The following is a 19,363-nucleotide window of genomic DNA, read 5'->3' as shown; positions in this document are numbered from 1 at the left end:
CCTCATTCTCTCTTTCTGCTCTTCTCTGTCCCAAGCCCTTGTTCTCGCTCTGTCCCGAGCCCTCGTTCTCTCTGCTCCTCTCTGTCCCGAGCCCTCGTTCTCTCTGCTCCTCTCTGTCCCGAGCACTTGTTCTCTCTGCTTCTCTCTGTCCCGAGCCCTTGTTCTCGCTCTGCTCCTCTGTCCCGAGCCCTTGTTCTCGCTCTGCTCCTCTGTCCCGAGCCCTTATTCTCGCTCTGCTCCTCTCTGTCCCGAGCCCTTGTTCTTTCTGCTCCTCTCTGTCCCGAGCCCTTGTTCTCGCTCTGCTCCTCTGTCCCGAGCCCTTGTTTTCGCTCTGTTCCTCTCTGTCCCGAGCCCTTGTTCTCTCTGCTTCTCTCATTCCCGAGCCCTTGTTCTCTCTCTGCTCCTCTCTGTCCCGAGCCCTTGTTCTCTGTGCTTCTCTCTGTCCCGAGCCCTTGTTCTCTGTGCTCCTCTCTGTCCCGAGCCCTTGTTCGTTCTGCTCCTCTCTGTCCCGAGCCCTTGTTCTCTCTCTGCTCCTCTCTGTCCCGAGCCCTTGTTATCTCTCTGCTCCTCTGTCCCGAGCCCTTGTTCTCGGTCTGCTCCTCTCTGTCCCGAGCCCTTGTTATCTCTGCTCCTCTGTCCCGAGCCCTTGTTCTCTCTCTGCTCCTCTCTGTCCCAAGCCCTTGTTCTCTCTGCTCCTCTCTGTCCTGAGCCCTTGTTCTCTCTCTGCTCCTCTGTCCTGAGCCTTTGTTCTCTCTGCTCCTCTATCCCGAGCCCTTGTTCTCTCTCTGCTCCTCTCTGTCCCGAGCCCTTGTTCTTTCTGCTCCTCTCTGTCCCGAGCCCTTGTTTTCTCTCTGCTCCTCTGTCCCGAGCCCTTGTTTTCTCTCTGCTCCTCTGTCCCGAGCCCTTGTTCTCTCTCTGCTCCTCTGTCCCGAGCCCTTGTTCTCTCTGCTCCTCTCTGTCCCGAGCCCTTGTTCTCTCTCTGCTCCTCTCTGTCCCGAGCCCTTGTTCTCTCTGCTCCTCTGTCCCGAGCCCTTGTTCTCTCTCTGCTCCTCTGTCCCGAGCCCTTGTTCTCTCTCTGCTCCTCTGTCCCGAGCCCTTGTTCTCTCTGTCCCAAGCCCTTGTTCTCTCTGTCCCGAGCCCTTGTTCTCTCTGTCCCGAGCCCTTGTTCTCTCTGTCCCGAGCCCTTGTTCTCTCTCTGCTCCTCTCTGTCCCGAGCCCTTGTTCTCTCTCTGCTCCTCTGTCCCGAGCCCTTGTTCTCTCTGCTTCTCTCTGGTCCGAGCCCTCGTTCTCTCTGCTCCTCTCTGTCCCGAGCCTTTGTTCTCTCTGCTTCTCTCTGGGCCGAGCCCTTGTTCTCTCTCTGCTCCTCTCTGTCCCGGGCCCTTGTTCTCTCTCTGCTCCTCTCTGCCCCGGGCCCTTGTTCTCTCTGCTTTTTTCTGGTCCGAGCCCTTGTTTTCTCTCTGCTCCTCTCTGTTCCGAGCCCTTGTTCTGTCTGCTCCTCTCTGTCCCGGGCTTTTGTTCTCTCTGCTCCTCTTTGTCCCGTGCCCTTGTTCTGTCTGCTCCTCTCTGTCCCGGGCCCTTGTTCTCTCTGCTCCTCTCTGTCCCGAGCCCTTATTCTCTCTCTGCTCCTCTCTGTTCCGAGCCCTTGTTCTCTCTGCTTCTCTCTGTCCCGAGCCCTTGATCTCTCTGCTTCTCTCTGTCCCGATCCCTTGTTCTCTCTCTGCTCCTCTCTTTCCCGAGCCCTTGTTCTCTCTGCTCCTCTTTCCCGAACCCTTGTTCTCTCTGCTCCTCTCTGTCCCGAGTTCTTGTTCTCTCTGCTTCTCTCTGTCCCGAGCCCTTGTTCTCTCTTCTCCTCTCTGTCCCGAGCCCTTGTTCTCTCTTCTCCTCTCTGTCCCGAGCCCTTGTTCTCTCTGCTTCTCCGTCTCGGGCCCTTGTTCTCTCTGCTTCTCTCTGTCCTGAGCCCTTGTTCTCTCCTCTCCTCTCTGTCCCGAGCCCTTGTTCTCTCCTCTCCTCTCTGTCCCGAGCCCTTGTTCTCTCTGCTCCTCTCTGTCCCGAGCCCTTGTTCTCTCTGCTTCTCTGTCCCGAGCCCTTGTTCTCTCTGCTTCTCTGTCCCGAGCCCTTGTTCTCTCTGCTTCTCTGTCCCGAGCCCTTGTTCTCTCTGCTCCTCTCTGTCCCGAGCCTTGTTCTCTCTGCTTCTCTCTGTCCCGGGCCCTTGTTCTCTCTGCTCCTCTCTGTCCCGAGCCCTTGTTCTCTCTTCTCCTCTCTGTCCCGAGCCCTTGTTCTCTCTGCTTCTCCGTCCCGGGCCCTTGTTCTCTCTGCTCCTCTCTGTCCCGGGCCCTTATTCTCTCTGCTCCTCTCTGTCCCGAGCCCTTGTTCTCTCTGCTTCTCTCTGTCCCGAGCCCTTGTTCTCTCTGCTTCTCTCTGTCCCGGGCCCTTGTTCTCTCTGCTCCTCTCAGTCCCGAGCCCTTGTTCTCTCTGCTTCTCTCTGTCCCGCGCCCTTGTTCTCTCTGCTCCTCTGTCCCGAGCCTTGTTCTCTCTGCTTCTCTCTGTCCCGAGCCCTTGTTCTCTCTGCTTCTCTGTCCCGAGCCCTTGTTCTCTCTCTGCTCCTCTCTGTTCCGAGCCCTCATTCTCTCTCTTTATGCACCTCTGTCCACAGCCATTGTTCTGTCTCTCTGCTCCTCTGTCCCCAGCCTTCGTTTTCTCTTTTTTCTGCACCTTTGTCCCCATCCCTCTTTTTCTCACTTTTTTTGCTTATCTATACCCTTCCCTCATTCTTTTTCTTTCTGCCCCTCTCTGTCCCCAGCCCTCGTTTTCTTTTTTCTTCTCCTCTCTCTCTTGAGCCCTCGTTCTCTCACACTTTTTTGCTCTTCTTTGTTCCCATCCCTCGTCTTCTCTTCAGTAATTTGGTGTGTTGTCATGTATGTGCAGGTCCTACTCTTATGGATGGCAGCGATAGATGTTTGGTTGCTGAAGACTCCGCTAGTGTCCCACAAACTCCGAATTCCAACACCAAGTGTTCACGGACTCTAGAACAGAGTCGCTCTGCTATGACTGATGCAGAGGAGCCCTCAACTCCTTGTCCGGTCAATGTATTACAGAATTCTCCCCTGCTCAGTCAAAGACCTGTGAAGGTGCCTAAGAGAAAAGGCTGTAAGTCTAAAACTAAAATGAAGATGACTCAGTTGTCTGCAGCCCCTCTCATACCTCCTCCTGACAGGAAAGGTCTTGGTGTCATTCAGTCTCCAGTAAACTCTATCACTGTGCACAATGACAGCATCCAGAAAAAGTCTGTGTCCACTATCCCGGCATCACAGGACGTCCAGCAGGCTACTACTGGTATGTGACTGTTCTCTCACACTGCAGTACTTCTCCCAGGCTGTCTAATTTCTACTCCATCTGTCATTTCAGACCTTCTCCCTTCTGTTTATGCTTGTTCATGCTTCCCGATTACCCTCTTATTTTAAGTCAATGGTCCTTCTTCCTTTTCTAATCCCCTCTTCTTCCTCCCACCTTACTCTTCTTCCACTCCCTTCTCTGTCCAACCATCCTCTCCATTCCGCTTTCTCCTACCTCTCTCTTAGCCCTCCTTCCTTCCTTTTCCTCCTCTTCCCCTTCCTTCCCCTCCATCATTGCTTTCTCATGTCCCTGTCCCCTCCATCCATCCTTTTCTCCTTTTTCACATCCCTCCCTTTCCCGTTTCTTCCTCCACATCCCATCCCTCCTTCCTCTACTCTACCCTTCCCTCCTTCCTCTTCTTCTCTCCCCTCCTTAGTCCTCCCTTCTTCCTCTTCTGTCCCTTTTTTATGCTTTCCCCTTTCCTTCTTTTCTCCTACTTTTTCCTGTCTTTCTCTTCACCCTTATTTTTACTCCTCTCCCTTTTCATCCCTCCTTCCTCTTCATCCTCTCCTTTATCCCTACCTATTTACTCCTCTCCCTTTCCTCTACCTCCTTCTTCTTTTCTTCCTCACCTCCTTCCTCTTTCTCCTCTTCTTCCTCTTCCTTTCCCTTCCTCCATCCTCTTACTTTTCTGCTTCCTCTTCCCCTTTTCCTTCCATCCTACCTCTTCCTCCTCTCCATCCTTCCTCATCCTCCTCCATCCTTCCTCTTCCTCCTCGCCATCCTTCCTCTTCCTCCTCTCCATCCTTCCTCTTCCTCCTCTCCATCCTTCCTCTTCGCCATCCTTCCTCCTCGCCATCCTTCCTCTTCTTCCTCCTATCCATCCTTCCTCCTCTCCATCCTTCCTCCTCTCCATTTTTCCTCATCCTCCTCCCCATCATTCCTCTGTATTCTCCCTCTTTCCTCTTCCTCCTCTTTTTCATCTTCCCCTAACTTATTTTCCTTGTCTCCCTTTCTTCCTTACTCCTACTTATTTCCCTTTCCCCTCACTCCTTCCTCTTTTTTTTCTTCTATTCCACTCTCCCCTTCCTCTACCTCCTCTCCCTTTTCCCTTTCCTTCCTTTTCATCCTTTACCTTTTCCCCACCATCTTCCTTTCACCCATTTCCCTTCTTCCTTTTTCTTTTCCCACCCTTTTCTTCCCCCACTGCCTTCTTCTTTCTCCTACCCCTTTCCCCTCCCCCTTCCTCCTTCCACTTACTTTTCCGCTTCCTCTTCACCCTTTTTCTTCCACTTTTCCTCTTCCCTTTCTATTTCTTTCCAATTCCTCCTCTCTAGATGCTCCCTTTTTCTCCTCTTCATTTCCCCTTCCTCCTCTTTCCCCTTCCCCTGACTCCCTCTTCCTCCGCTTCAGTTTTCTCCCCTTCCTCCTATTTCAGTTGTCTTCCTCTTTCACCCCTTCCTTTTCTGTCTCTCCCTCTTTTTTTCTTTTCTGCTTTTTCTTCATCCTTTTCTTTTTCTTCTTCCATCTCCTCCCCATTCATCTTCCAACTCTAGTTCTTTCCTCTCCCTTCTCTGTGTATTCTCCCTCTTCTTCTCTTCTCTCTCCTTCCTCTTCTCCCTTTACCTCCCTCTTTACTATCCCTTTTCCTCCCTCTTTCTCCTGCCCCCTCTCCCTTTCATCTTCCTCCTCTTTCCCCTTTCTCCTATTTTTTCCCCTACTTCCTTCTCTTTTCTCTCTTCTATGTTTTTCTCTTATCCCTTCCTCCTCCCCCTCTTCCTTTCTCTTCCCCTCCCTCCCTCTTCCTCCTCTCCCTTTTCCCTTCCTCTTGCTTATCTGCTTTTTTCCTTCCTCTTCTCTCCTTTTCCCTTACCTCCTTCTTTCTCTCCCTTTCCCTTTCCTCATTCCCCTTTTTCCTCCCTGCCGCCTTCCTTTTTTCTTTACCTTTCCCCTCCCTCCTCCTGCCTCTCCCTCCTCCTGCCTCTCCTGCTATCCTCCTCTCCCTCTCTTCCCTTCCATCCTCCTTCTTCTTTCTTCTCCCTCCCTCCTTCCTCTTTTACCTTCCTCCTTCTTTTTTTCCCCTTCTTTCTCTTCCTTTTCTCCCTTTCCCCTACCTCCTTCCTTCTCTCCATTTAGTCTCCTTCCTCCTCTCCCTGCCTCCTATTTCCTTTTCCCTCTGTCCTTCCTCTTCCTACTCTCATTTCCCTCCCTTTCCCCTCTGTCCCTACTCTTCTTCCTCTCACTTTTCCCTTTATCCTTCCTCTCCCCTTTCCTTCCTTCCTAATTTTCCTGTCCCTTTCTCCTTCATCTTCTTCCTCTCCTTTTCCCGTACATCCTTACTCTTCCGCCTGTCCCTTTCTCCTCTGCTTACTCTTCTGCCTCTCACTTTCTCCTCCCACCTTACCCTCCAAACTTCCTCTCCTATCCCTCCTTTTTCCCCTCCATACTTCCTCTTCCTCCTTTCCTTCCCTCCTTCTCAATTTCCTCTCCTCCTTCCTCATCTCATTTTTCCTTTTTCGTCCTCTCCCTTTTTCCTTCCTTCCTTCTTTCACCTTCCTCGTCTTCCTCTTCTCATTTTCCCCTCCCTCATTCATCTTCTCCTTCCCCAGCATCCTTCCTCTTCCTTCTTTTCCCTTCCCCCTCCTTACTCTAACTCCTCTTCCTTTTCCTTCCCTCCTTTCTCTCTCACCTCTCCCTTTCCCCTCCCTCCTTTGTCTTCCTCCCCTCCTTTCCATTCTCCTACCGCTTCCTCCTCTGCATTTCTTTTCCTTTTCCTTTCTCTCCTCTTCCTTTCCTATCCCTCCTTTGTCCTCCCCCTTCCCTCATTCATTCTCTCCCTTCTCTGCCGTTATCCTCCATCCTTCCTCTTCCTCCTCTCCCTCTCCTTTTCTACTTCCTCCTCCTCCTCCCTCTTAGTACGCTTCCTCCCTTTCCTTTTCTTTGCCTCCTTTCTCTTCCTCCTATTTTTCCATCCCTCTCTCCCTTTTCATTTCATTCTTACACTTATTCTCTTCCTCTTTTCTTAATTTACTTCCTTTCCCTTCCCTCCTCTCTCTTTTCCTTCCCTACTATCTATTTTCCTTCCCTCCTCTCTTTTTTCCCCTCCTCTCCCTTTTCCTTCTGTCTTTCCTCTTCCTCCGCTCCCTAGCCTCCCTTTTTTGGCTGCTTTTTCTTCCTTTTCCCTTCCCTTCTTCTTCCATCACTTCCCTTTTTCATTTCTGTCCTTCCTCTTGCTCTTTTTTCTTTTTTGCCTTTCCCCTCCATCCTTCCTCTTCCTCCTCTCCCACCTGTTTTGCCCATCCATTTTTCCTATTCCTCCTTTCCTTTTCCCATTCCTTCCTCTTCCTCCTCTCCATGCCCTCCCTTCCACTCCCTCCTTCATCTTCATCTTCCTCTCCCTCCTTCATCTTCCTCTCCCTCCTTCCTCTCCCTTTCCCTTTTCTCCTCTCCCTTTCTCCTTCCACTTCCTTTTCTCCCTTATTTTTCCCTCCTTCTTTCCTCTTCCTTTCCCCGCTTTCCTTTTTCTACTAATGATGATGTACTGTATTTTATATTTCAGAGCCTTCTTCTGACTTTGTGGCTAAATCTTTAGCTGATGAAGACTCTCTCCTCCAGCAAACACCCGTGAAGGTCCCAAAGAAGCGAGGCCGCAAGTCCAAAGCCGAGTTACTGTTGATAAAGGCGGCTCAGGAGCTGGAGGCGCAAACCTTTGTGGAGAACAGGCAGAGCGACTCGGAGAACGTGGAAGTGGAACTAACACCAAGTGGTCGGCCGAGGAGACGCGCAGCCAAAACGTGAGTCCCCACCGACTGCCAGTATCAGCTTATTAGTGGGTTCTATAAATTATACTGAGCCCAGAAGTCACAGACAATGGGCCATCCTGTCGAGCCCTTCATTGCAGTGGTCCAGGAGTTGCCCCCACAGGTGACATCTTCGGACCTCTGAGCTGACACTATCAGAATTGCAGCAGTCCATGCTTGGAGGACTTTCTGTGTTATCTGCCCTTTCTCCTCTGACTGTTGCTTTCTTCTCCTGTAGGGCCATGAAGCATTTTCAAGATATAGTTGATGAATGGGAGGAATGTGGACTGACCTCTCCCCCAAAATTAGAGAAGAAGCTGCCGGAGGACACTGGGAAGAAACAACGCAGGAAGAGAAAGCGAGATGACTCTGACGATGACATGGATTTTGTAGTGTCAGATGACATCCTGGAGCAGGAAGAAGAAGTGGAGGATGTGGGCCTGAGCGAGGAGGAGTCTGACAACGACCTCTGCTTCAACAGGAAGAGCGGCTCTGTTCCAGGAGAGGTGGGATATAAGTGTAGTGAGGGGGAGGATGATTGGCCAGGCAGGGGTGCGGCCGGCAGGGGGAGGATGATTGGCCAGGCAGGGGTGCGGCCGGCAGGGGGAGGATGAGTGGCCAGGCAGGGGTGCGGCCGGCAGGGGGAGGATGAGTGGCCAGGCAAGGGAGGCAGCCGGCAGGGGGAGGATGAGTAGCCAGGTAAGGGAAGCGGCGGGCAGGGGGAGGATGAGTGGCCAGGCAAGGGAGGCGGCCGTCAGAGGGAGATTGAGTGGCCAGGCAAGGGAGGTGGCTGGGCAGGGGGAGGATGAGTGGCCAGGCAAGGGAGGTGGCTGGGCAGGGGGAGGATGAGTGGCCAGGCAAGGGAGGCGGCCGGCAGGGGGAGGATGAGTGGCCAGGCAAGGGAGGCGGCCGGCAGGGGGAGGATGAGTGGCCAGGCAAGGGAGGCGGCCGTCAGAGGGAGATTGAGTGGCCAGGCAAGGGAGGTGGCTGGGCAGGGGGAGGATGAGTGGCCAGGCAAGGGAGGTGGCTGGGCAGGGGGAGGATGAGTGGCCAGGCAAGGGAGGCGGCCGGCAGGGGGAGGATGAGTGGCCAGGCAAGGGAGGCGGCCGGCAGGGGGAGGATGAGTGGCCAGGCAAGGGAGGCGGCCGTCAGAGGGAGATTGAGTGGCCAGGCAAGGGAGGTGGCTGGGCAGGGGGAGATTGAGTGGCCAGGCAAGGGAGGTGGCTGGGCAGGGGGAGGATGAGTGGCCAGGCAAGGGAGGTGGCTGGGCAGGGGGAGGATGAGTGGCCAGGCAAGGGAGGTGGCTGGGCAGGGGGAGGATGAGTGGCCAGGCAAGGGAGGCGGCCGGCAGGGGGAGGATGAGTGACCAGGCAAGGGAGGCGGCCGGCAGGGGGAGGATGAGTGGCCAGGCAAGGGAGGCGGCCGTCAGAGGGAGATTGAGTGGCCAGGCAAGGGAGGTGGCTGGGCAGGGGGAGGATGAGTGGCCAGGCAAGGGAGGTGGCTGGGCAGGGGGAGGATGAGTGGCCAGGCAAGGGAGGCGGCCGGGCAGGGGGAGGATGAGTGGCCAGGCAAGGGAGGCGGCCGGCAGGGGGAGGATGAGTGGCCAGGCAAGGGAGGTGGCTGGGCAGGGGGAGGATGAGTGGCCAGGCAAGGGAGGCTGCCGGCAGGGGGAGGATGAGTGGCCAGGCAAGGGAGGCGGCGGGCAGGGGGAGGATGAGTGGCCAGGCAAGGGAGGCGGCCGTCAGAGGGAGATTGAGTGGCTGGGCAGGGGGAGGATGAGTGGCCAGGCAAGGGAGGCGGCCGGGCAGGGGGAGGATGAGTGGCCAGGCAAGGGAGGTGGCCTGGCAGGGGGAGAATGAGTGGCCAGGCAAGGGAGGCATCCGGGCAGGGGGAGGATGAGTGGCCAGGCAAGGGAGGCGGCCGGCAGGGGGAGGATGAGTGGCCAGGCAAGGGAGGCGGCCGGCGGGGGGAGGATGAATGGCCAGGCAAGGGAGGCGGCCGGCGGGGGGAGGATGAGTGGCCAGGCAAGGGAGGCGGCCGGCGTGGGGAGGATGAGTGGCCAGGCAAGGGAGGTGGCCGGCGGGGGGGAGGATGAGTGGCCAGGCAAGGGAGGTGGCCGGCGGGGGGAGGATGAGTGGCCAGGCAAGGGAGGCGGCCGGCGGGGGGAGGATGAGTGGCCAGGCGTGTGATGTGGCCAGGCAAGGGGTGCGCTCATACACTGATTGCATTATGGGATGTCGGGATACATACAGACACAGCATGAGCTGTCATGACAGAATTCACACATGGGATCGTCTGTGATTTCTTATTTTACTTTGGTTTTCAGTTGAGCTTTGGATTTTGTTTACGATCATTGTTTACAAATCACATATTTGGTATCTTAACAGATTTTACACTTGAATCTTTCCTTTCCCGTCATGTGATTTTATGTAGAACTTTTTTTTTTAACTTTAGTTTTTAATGTATTTTTACAGTGCTGTGAAAAACTGTTAGTCGTGTGGAATAAATTCTCCAGAGTCCGAAGCTTCAGACAACGAAAAGTTAATAGTTTTTTTTTATCAACGAACAAAATACAAAGTGACTGAAGAAAAAAGAAATGTAAAACCCATCAGTTTCTGATGACCGCCCGTCTCCTCCATCATGCCCGTCCCCTCCGTCATCAGTTTCTGATGACTGCCTGTCACTTCCGTTGTCTGTATCTGATGACAGCCTGTCACTTCCGTTATCAGTATCTGATGACCGTCTGTCGCTTCCGTTATCAGTATCTGATGACTGCCTGTCACTTCCGTTATCAGTATCTGATGACTGCCTGTCACTTCCGTTATCAGTATCTGATGACTTTTGAATGTATTTCTTTCTGTTTGGTCAAGAAAACAGACTTCTGCTTGTGTAAGCCTGCAGTCTTGTTTTGTAAGTTGACATTTGATATAATATGCTCTTATACTGGATGACTAGTGATGTTTGCTGATATGATCATTATACATTGTCCAGGCCAGACAGGTTGTTGGCATTCAAAAGAGAGGAGGAAAACCTATTCAAATATATTATATAATCGAACAATGCAGGTTGGCCTCATTCACATCTCTCTGACCTTTGGATGCTGGTTGAAGGCCAGAATTATTCTTCTGGTCCAAGTGATTTTACAGGATGTCAGCTTAGAAGACCACGACCCCAGCTGGAAGAACACAGGACTGCTTCATTGACCATCACTGAAACCCCAGAGACATCTTAAAGAATCCAGGTTGGGACAATCGGTTCACCTGGCCACATACCTGACTGCTCTCGGTTAGCTTCCCAAGATTGTTGTTACCGCCTCTCTGTGGGAGCCCGCCAAAAGTGGGAAGCCACTGGAGGGGAGCCACTGGTGAGGGTATTCAGCCCTGTTAGAAGCTTTAATCCCGGCGAGTCAGCGGAAGGGTGAGACTCCATAATTTGCACCATCTTGGGTATTTACTGGGACTGTTCTGTATGCTATTGTGTGTTGGTGGTTCAGTAAATTATTGCCATACTATTTTACCTTCACCCTGTGTTGTCTGAGTAGTGTTCTGCCCACCGGAAGAGAGAGCGGTCAGTGGTTTGAGCCCTGGTCCATGCAGTCTTTCTAAAGACAGTCGGGCCAGCAGCAAGAACACCCACTGACCCCCGTGTCTCTACACCCTCCGTCATCGGTGTCTGGTGACCGCCCGTCGCCTCCGTCATGCCAGTCACCATCATCAGTGACTGGTGGCCTGTCGCCTTTATCATCAGTATCTGGTGACATCCATCACTTCTCTGTGAATCTACACAATCAGGGATTCTGTATTCTTTTAGTTGGGTTATGAGTGACCAGTTCTACTAGACAGGGGATCATCATCGGCATTTTCACATTGAGGACAAACAGTCCTAAACAGTAACAGCTGGTTAGAGGATTAAAGCTAAGTGAGGAAGAGCAAAACTCCACTACAAAGGTGAGGCTGTAGAAGACGGTTTCTTGTCACGGGTCACACACCATGGACAGACTGAGCTCAGCAACAAGACATGGGGTAGTTAAACTGCATCAGCAAGCTGTCTCCCAGGAAAAGATTTCACAGCTTCTGCATTGGTCGCAGATGAGTCGTATCATGTTCAGTCATCGACCGTTCGAGGATAAATTAATTCTATTGGACAAATTTCGCAATGAGAACAGGATTTTTTCAAAACTGAAAAAAAAAATCTAAAAATGCACCAAATTGTTCGACACAACAGAGGATCCGAACATTTTATAGGTTGTAAAGAGCTGAGATCGGTGATTTGTGGAATCTGCAGCAGTAAGATGTCACGTTACTGAGATCAAACCTTTTTCAATATTATCAATCACAAACATCTTAAGAGGATGACGTCCGTGTAACACTGCACCCTTCTGTGATGTCACCTCCGCAATTCTTGCTTCATTGAACTTGAGTTTTCGCTGAGTTTCTGCTTGACTTTCTTTCCCGGATGTCCGAATCGCCCCCAGAGCCGCTGTTTTGATGTGATCAGCCTTCCACCCTCATAGATCTTTTACTTGAGGTTTCTCCAAAGGTTCTCAATAGGGCACAGGTTAGGGGAGGATGGTGGACGCGCCATGAGTTTCTTTCCTTCTATGCCTATTTTAGCCAATGACTGGGAGATTTCTTTGCCGCATGAGATGGGGCATTGTCAGCATGAAGGTGATTTTGCTATGGACAGCGCATTGCTTTGTAATCCGCTGCTCTCTTAATCCAATGAATTTGTCTGGCAGAAACCTTCCTCATTATGCCTTTATCTACACGAATCTGTCTGTGCTCTATCGGCCACAAATCTCTTCACAGTACAATGATCGAACTTAAGTGTTGGTGAAATATATAGAGTTTTCATACCTTGTCTGAGGCATTGCGCTATGTGACTCTCTTCGGCAGGAGATTTCCCCCCCCCCCCCCCCCCCATTGCTGGAAACCTATTGTGGGGAAACGGGGGTTCGGCGGGCATCCAAGTCCGCTAGCCAGAACCGCATGGACCAGGGATCGTCCTGTCTAACTCCCACTCTCCCGTTAACGTGGGCGTAACGCTACTCAGACAACACAGGGTGAGGGTAAAACAGTGTGGCAATGCTTTATTGAACCACAAAACAGACAGATAACACATAGAACAGTCCCAGCAAAATTCCCCAAGATGGTGCACATTAGAGTCTCACCCTTCCGCTGACTCGCCGGGATAATGGCAGCTGTTACTTCACAGCTTCCAGGGTCGCTACCCCACCTCTGATACACACAAAGGAGGTGACGACAAGCGTAGGGAGATGACAGTCCATACGAGGTCCAAAGCCAGTTGACACGAGAGTCACCACCTGGCTTATCCGAACATCTCCATGGAGCCAGGCGGCCAGCGGATCCCAATCCTGGCTTTCTCCAAATATATCCATGGTTCAGCGATGGTCATTGGAACAGATCTGTATCCTTACAACTGGAGCCGAAAACCCCCAGGTTGTTTCCTATAGAATGATAGATCCGTGTCCCTCGTGATGGTGCCATGATGGACTGGCTGCAGTCCTGTCGTCTCGTCCGTTGGGTGTTTTACAGAATGTCCGGCTGTGTCGCTCTCTCTGTCTCTGAGTCTCCTTATACCCGAGGCATGTAACCTATTTTTAGATTTAACAAGTGTCCAGCATCAAGATACGGGGAAACAATGGTGACGAGATCAAGTAGCATTACTTGATTATTTGCTCTGTTTGCATAGTTTTTCCCTTGCTACTTTCAGAGTCAACAAACTGGCTCCATAATACAATGCATAATTAGCATATCAGCAAACATCCCCCTAGTCATCAAAGATAAGAACACACTAGGTTATATGAACTATCAGCTTAGGCCTCTTTCACACTTCAGTTGTTTGGCGTCAGTCTAAAACCGCCATTTTCCTCAAATAACGGATCCGTCAATTTTTTTTGACGGATCCGTTATTTTCCCATAGACTTGCATTAGCGACAGATTGTGACGGATGGTCGTCCGTTCCATCCGCCATGAGACGGATCCGTCGAAATTTGGCGGACATTTTCTGAAAATAGACGGACATTGAAACGTTTTTTGTCAACGCCGAAATGGCGGATCGCGACGGATCCGTCGCGTCCGCCATTCCATAGAATGGCCGCCTATGGGCGACGGATCCCCCGCAAACGTTTTTTCGGCGGATCCGTCGCCCCAATCCGTTTTTTCAATTGCGCATGCTCCAAAAAGTAGATACTTTTCCCAGACAACCCCCAAGTAACGGATCCGTCAAAAAAACGGATCCGTTAGAACCGTTTTCTCAACAATTGTGACGGAACCGTCAATCCGTCACTATGTTGGTAGTGACTGACGCCAAACAACTGAAGTGTGAAAGAGGCCTTACAAGTCACTATTCCAGGCTTACACAAGCAAAAGTCTGTTTTCTTGACCAACCAGAAATCGACACTTAAATCCAAAAGCCAACATACAGCTAAAAAGTCCATTCTTCTTGGTTTGCTAAGCATAGTCATCTGGGTAATTAAGATATAATCTGGTTTCTTCACACCTCTGTCTGCTCAATAATGTGGAACATTTTTTTTTTCTTAAGGGTATGGTGACCTATTAGATCCAACAATAAGCAGGGTGTAACAGGCTGTGCCAGAGCAGAACTGACAGGTCTAATGGTACCGTCACACATAACAATTTCTTTAACGATATCGTTGCTTTTTGTGATGTAGCAACGATATCGTTAACAAAATCGTTATGTGTGACAGCGACCAACGATCAGGCCCCTGCTGGGAGATCGTTGGTCGCTGGGAATGATCAGGACCTTTTTTTGGTCGCTGATCACCCGCTGTCATCGCTGGATCGGCGTGTGTGACGCCGATCAAGCAATGTGTTCACTGGTAACCAGGGTAAACATCGGGTAACTAAGCGCAGGGCCGCGCTTAGTAACCTGATATTTACCCTGGTTACCATTGTAAATGTAAAAAAAAAAAAAAAAACAGTACATACTCACATCCCGGGGTCTGTCACGTCCCCCGACGTCAGCTTCCCGCACTGACTGTGAGCGCCGGCCGTAAAGCACAGCGGTGACGTCAAATCGAGAAACAAGGGCTCTCCTGACATGTCTTTTGGCCACCACCCTGTCTGCAGGCTGCAGGGGTTGGCTTCCTTCCACAAACGTATGGAAGGCCTGTTCCACTCCCAGGGCAGACATTATTTCCTGCGTTGCTTCTCCAGTAAAATGTGTGCTTCGGTCACTTTCTATGGTCTCAGGCATCCTGTATCTGCAGATGACTTTTGAGATTAGTTTCTCCACTGTAGCCTTGGTGATGGCTTTACACATCGGGTACGTTTCTGACCATCCTGAGAGGAGGTTGACGCACACAAGTACATACTCGTAGGTTTGTGTCTTGGGAAGTTGAATGTAGTCGATCTGAAGACACTGGAATGGGTAAAGAGGCCTCGGTGCGTGTCTCATAAACGTCTTGGTGGTGCGTCCCATATTATTGAGCGTGAAGGTCAGACAGGCTTGAACGTATTTGGCTGCAGTGACACTGAACCGAGGAGTATACCAATGGCGGTGGACGAGGTCTGTCATGGCAGCCTTCGATTGGTGGGTATTGCTATGAGTGGCTTAAGCCATCATGGAATGCAGAACCCCGGGAAGGCAAACTTTGTCCTCCACGTGCCACAATCCTTTTGGTGACTGCAAAGCTCCATTCTCCTGTTGTTAAAGCTTCTGAAGAAGGTCATAGGTCACAGGAGGGTCTGTGGCAGAGACCAGTTGTGCAGCTGCCACCAAGTCAGGGTTGTCTCTTGGTTGGTAAGTTGTACATTTTGCAGCCCGATCGGCCGGGTGGTTGCCTTTGGCTGTAGTGGAGTTGTCCTTTGCATGATCTTTGACTTTTTTATAGACGTACACTTATGTATCTAAGCAGAACTCTTTATTACATCATTGGTAAGGTTTTATATATATTTTTATTGGGAATACATTGTAGCAGTATAATTGGATCAGCTTATTTCTCCATATCTGCTGGCACTATCATACATACATCTCATTGGATAAAGTTAACACCATCGACACCCTCGGTGTGGTTCTCGCGTCTTTACTTTCACTTTCCTGTTATCTCGAAGTCCTGTTAGACAAAGAAATTACAAGAACCCCTTATCTCGAAACATAGACTCCATTTTGGAAAGCAAGGAGATGCATGTAGAATAACCAAAATGGAGTCAGGATAGATAAATAACTCCTGCTCTCCCACTGTAATCGCACTGACCTGATGAATAATGTCATCTCATCACTTATACTGCACAAAAATATAAATAAGAACTGTTCTTGTACTGCTGTCTATGTTCTTTCCACCTCCCAAAAATCAGAATGAGGCTCAGCTCCCATTTATCCTGTGCTCTCCGCTGAGCGCTTACACCCTCTTACATTCCCAACACAGCAATTCAGACAAAACCCCCAATGGAACCACTCACTTATGAGGAACATGGAGTCACTTTGGACTCCATCTGGTCTCTCTTCAGGGGGTGCCCCATCATTTTAGGTGTCTGTTAAGCGCACAAATGTAGTTGACCAAAGTTCGGTGATTCCTTAAAAAGATGGAAACTACTAAAACAGACGCCAAATGGAGTCCAAAGTGTCTCCATCTGCCTCATTTTGACAGCGGTATACTAAAAGCAATAAAAAAATGTTAAGTACCCCAAAATGTTGTCAATAAAAACCTTTAACTTATCCCGCACAAAACCAGCCCCCACTCAGGTCCGTCACCTGTCACTGGAGAGAGCGAAGTCTCTGGAAAAGCGTCACGTCTCCCAAACCCCCCTCAAATGAAATCCAGTTAAATATGTGCTGCCAAATCCAAATGCCCCCCTCCTTCTGAGTCCCCCCAGTAAGCGGCAGCATGTTTACCATTACTGTAGTGGAGAGAGCACTTAACACTTTACGGGTGCATGTCACCGAAAGTACAAGCTGGGCACAATTAACGGGGTCGCTACGATATATGTGGCCCCAATTTATAGGGGCTTTACAGTGTATGGGGGAACTACAATATTTGGGGGCTCTACATTGTGTGGCGTCACAATGTATAGGGGTCACTACACTGTATGGGAATACAATTTTTGATGGCGCTACACCATATGGGGGGCACACTGTGTTTTCACGGGTCAATCTTCTAAAATTCTGTGATGTAGTTTGTTGGATAAACATGACTCACTACACCCATAGATGAACTCCCCATGGGGATTAATTTGCCAAATGTCGTTAATTGTGGGTGTTTCTGCTTTTTTGTCACCTTAGGGGCTCTACAAATACAACATGGTGTCCAAGTTTGCATTCCAAAAATCAGATGGTGCTATTTGCTTTTCAAGATTTGGCCTTCCTCTCCATCCTCCACTTCCTCAGCTCTCCTTTTCCTCTTTCTTTTGTTTTTCCTCTGCCCCTTCCTTCTCCATTCCTTTCCCAGCTTTTCTTCATTTTCTCTTTCTTTTCTCTTCCCACCTCTAGCTTTCCTTTCTTTCCCAACCTCTCATTCCTTTCTTCTTCCTCTCTATGCCTCTCTTCCTACCCTGCTTCACTTTCTCCTCCCTCTCCATGACTCTCCCATTCTTACTCTCCCAACCTCCCTCCACTTCTTCCTTCCCTTTGCTGGGCTCTTTCTCTTTCCCTCCTTTTCCTTCTCCCAGTCTTCCTCCCCTTCTGCCTTTTTTCCTCCACTCTTTCTTTCCTTTTTCCCCCTTTTCCTTACTCTCTCCCCTTCTTCCTTACTCTCCCTGCCTCTCTGTTTTTTCGCTGTCTTTACTCTTCCAGCCTCTCTTCATTTCCCATTCCTTTTTCTGCCTCTCTCCCTTTCCTTCTTCCAACCATTCCGTCTTCCTTCTCTCTTCCCACTCTTACTTTTGTTTTTGCTCTGCCCCTTGCTTCCTTTCCCAGCCTCCCTGCTTCCTTTCCCAGCCTCCCTTTCTTGCTTGCGCTCCCAGACGCTCCTCCTTTCATGTTTTCTTTTTCTACGTCTCCCTTCCTCTCTCCCCTTCTTCCTTCCTCTCCTGCTTCTCTCCTTTTCTTCTCTACATTTTTTGCCCCTCTCCCATTTCTCTTTCCATCTTTTTCTCATTCCTCTCCTGCCTCTCTCCTTTTCTTTTCTACTATTTTTTGCCCATCTCCCGTTTCTCTCCCGGTCTTTCTCCCCATCCTCCTTCGTTCCAGTCCCCATTTCTCTCCCTTTCTTCCTTACTCTTTCCCTTTCTTCCTTACTCTTTCCCGCTCTCCTTCCTCTCCCATTCTCTCTCCTCTGCTATAGTTTTTTGCCACTCTTTTCCTCACCCTGCCTCTCTTTTTCCTCTATATGCTTTTTTGCTCCTCCTGTTTCTCTCTCTGCCTCTCTCCCCTTCCTCCTTACTTCCTCTCCCCACTTCTCTGCCGTTCTTCTTTACTCTTTTCCTCTCTTCCCTTCCTCTCTTCCCTTCCTCTTCCAGCCTCTCTCCTCTTCTATACTTCCCCCCCTCTTTTCCTCTTTCCGCCTCTCTCGCTCTGCTTCTTGCTGCCTCTCCAGGATGTAGTAATTATAAGTTTTGTCTCCACTGTAATGTCAGTGGTTGCCCTTGTTCTTGTCTTTGATTTTTTTTTTTTGGACTCCTTTGTTAACCCTCTGTGAGGTGCACCTCTGGCACTCCCGAGTTCAGGTGCAGTGTGCCTGACAGGCAGAGGTTATAAAACTATCTATAACATCTAACTATCTCAATTCCAAGACTCTAATAGTAATCTGTGACCCTCATAGGGATGTATTAAAAGACAGTACACAAAATCAGATGCCCCCCCAAAACAAACAAACAAACATTTAATGACCATAAACATATTAATAACAAAATAACTTTTTGGTGGCCTCTGGATCAGGCCTCTTACACACTAGATTCTACAAACAATTTGAAAGTGAGATGTCCCCTACTGTATAATGTTAGTAACAGAAGAATTTTTTAGTGGCCTCTATAACACACTAGATGATACAAAGAATTTGAAAGTGAGATGTTGCCTACTGTATGACGTTAGTAACAGAATAATTTTTCTGTGGTCTCTGGATCAGGCCTCTATAACACACTAGATGCTACAAACAATTTGAAAGTGAGATGTCCCCTACTGTATGACGTTAGTAACAGAAGAATTTTGGGGGACCTCTGGAACAGACCTCTATAACACTAAATGCTACAAACAATTTGAAAGTGAGAGGTCCCCTACTGTATGATGTTAGTAACAGAAGGAATTTTTGGTGGCCTCTGGAACAGGCCTCTATAACACACTGTATGCTACAAACAATTTAAAAGTGAGATGTTGCCTACTGTATGACTTTAGTAACAGAATAATTTTTCTGTGGCCTATGGAATAGGCCTCTATAACACTAGATGATATAAACAATTTGAAAGTGAGATGTCGCCTACTGTATGATGTTGGTAACAAAAAGAATTTTTGGTGGCCTATGGAATAGGCATCTATAACACACTAGATAATATAAACAATTTGAAAGTGAGATGTCGCCTACTGTGTGACGTTAGTAACAGAAGATTTTTTCGGTGGACCTCTGGAACAGACCTCTATAACACACTAGATGCTACAAGCAATATGAAAGTGAGATGTCCTCTACTGTATGACGTTAAAACAAAAAGTGGCACATTTCTCAACTACCGTCAAATAGCCTCCAGTTTCCATGACATAGCTATAATAATAATAATAATAATAATTTTATTTATATAGCGCCAACATATTCCGCAGCGCTTTACAAATTATAGAGGGGACTTGTACAGACAATAGACATTACAGCATAACAGAAATACAGTTCAAAACAGATACCAGGAGGAATGAGGGCCCTGCTCGCAAGCTTACAAACTATGGGGAAAAGGGGAGACACGAGAGGTGGATGGTAACAATTGCTTTAGTTATTCGGACCAGCTATAGTGTAAGGCTCAGGTGTTCATGTAAAGCTGCATGAACCAGTTATCAGCCTAAGTATGTAGCAGTACAGACACAGAGGGCTAATACTGCATAAAGTGTATGAGAACATGATGCGAGGAACCTTTTTTTTTTTTTTTTTTTTTTTTATTATAAATAGGCCACACAGGGATCGTTAGGTTAATGCATTGAGGCGGTAGGCCAGTCTGAACAAATGAGTTTTTAGGGCACGCTTAAAACTGTGGGGATTGGGGATTAATCGTATTAACCTAGGTAGTGCATTCCAAAGAATCGGCGCAGCACGTGTAAAGTCTTGGAGACGGGAG

At 49.6% G+C, this 19,363-nt stretch overlaps 1 protein-coding gene across 2 annotated transcripts in view; it reads left to right on the top strand.

The window, feature by feature from the left end:
- The window catches only part of GTF3C2 (general transcription factor IIIC subunit 2), a 159,447-nt gene that overhangs the window by 27,215 nt on the left and 112,869 nt on the right, over nt 1-19,363 (top strand). For both annotated transcript variants that reach the window (XM_069728612.1, XM_069728611.1), the window contains exons 3-5: nt 2,926-3,333; nt 6,893-7,127; nt 7,372-7,639. In XM_069728612.1, coding sequence (XP_069584713.1) covers nt 2,926-3,333; nt 6,893-7,127; nt 7,372-7,639 — 911 coding nt within the window. The remainder of the gene's footprint in view (nt 1-2,925; nt 3,334-6,892; nt 7,128-7,371; nt 7,640-19,363) is intronic.

This window comes from Ranitomeya imitator, chromosome 5 (genome assembly GCF_032444005.1).
Source record: "Ranitomeya imitator isolate aRanImi1 chromosome 5, aRanImi1.pri, whole genome shotgun sequence".
In the NCBI taxonomy this organism is placed as follows: Eukaryota; Metazoa; Chordata; class Amphibia; order Anura; family Dendrobatidae; genus Ranitomeya; species Ranitomeya imitator.
Note: the sequence above shows the minus strand (reverse complement) of the source record. Positions and strands in the feature narration are given on the sequence as shown.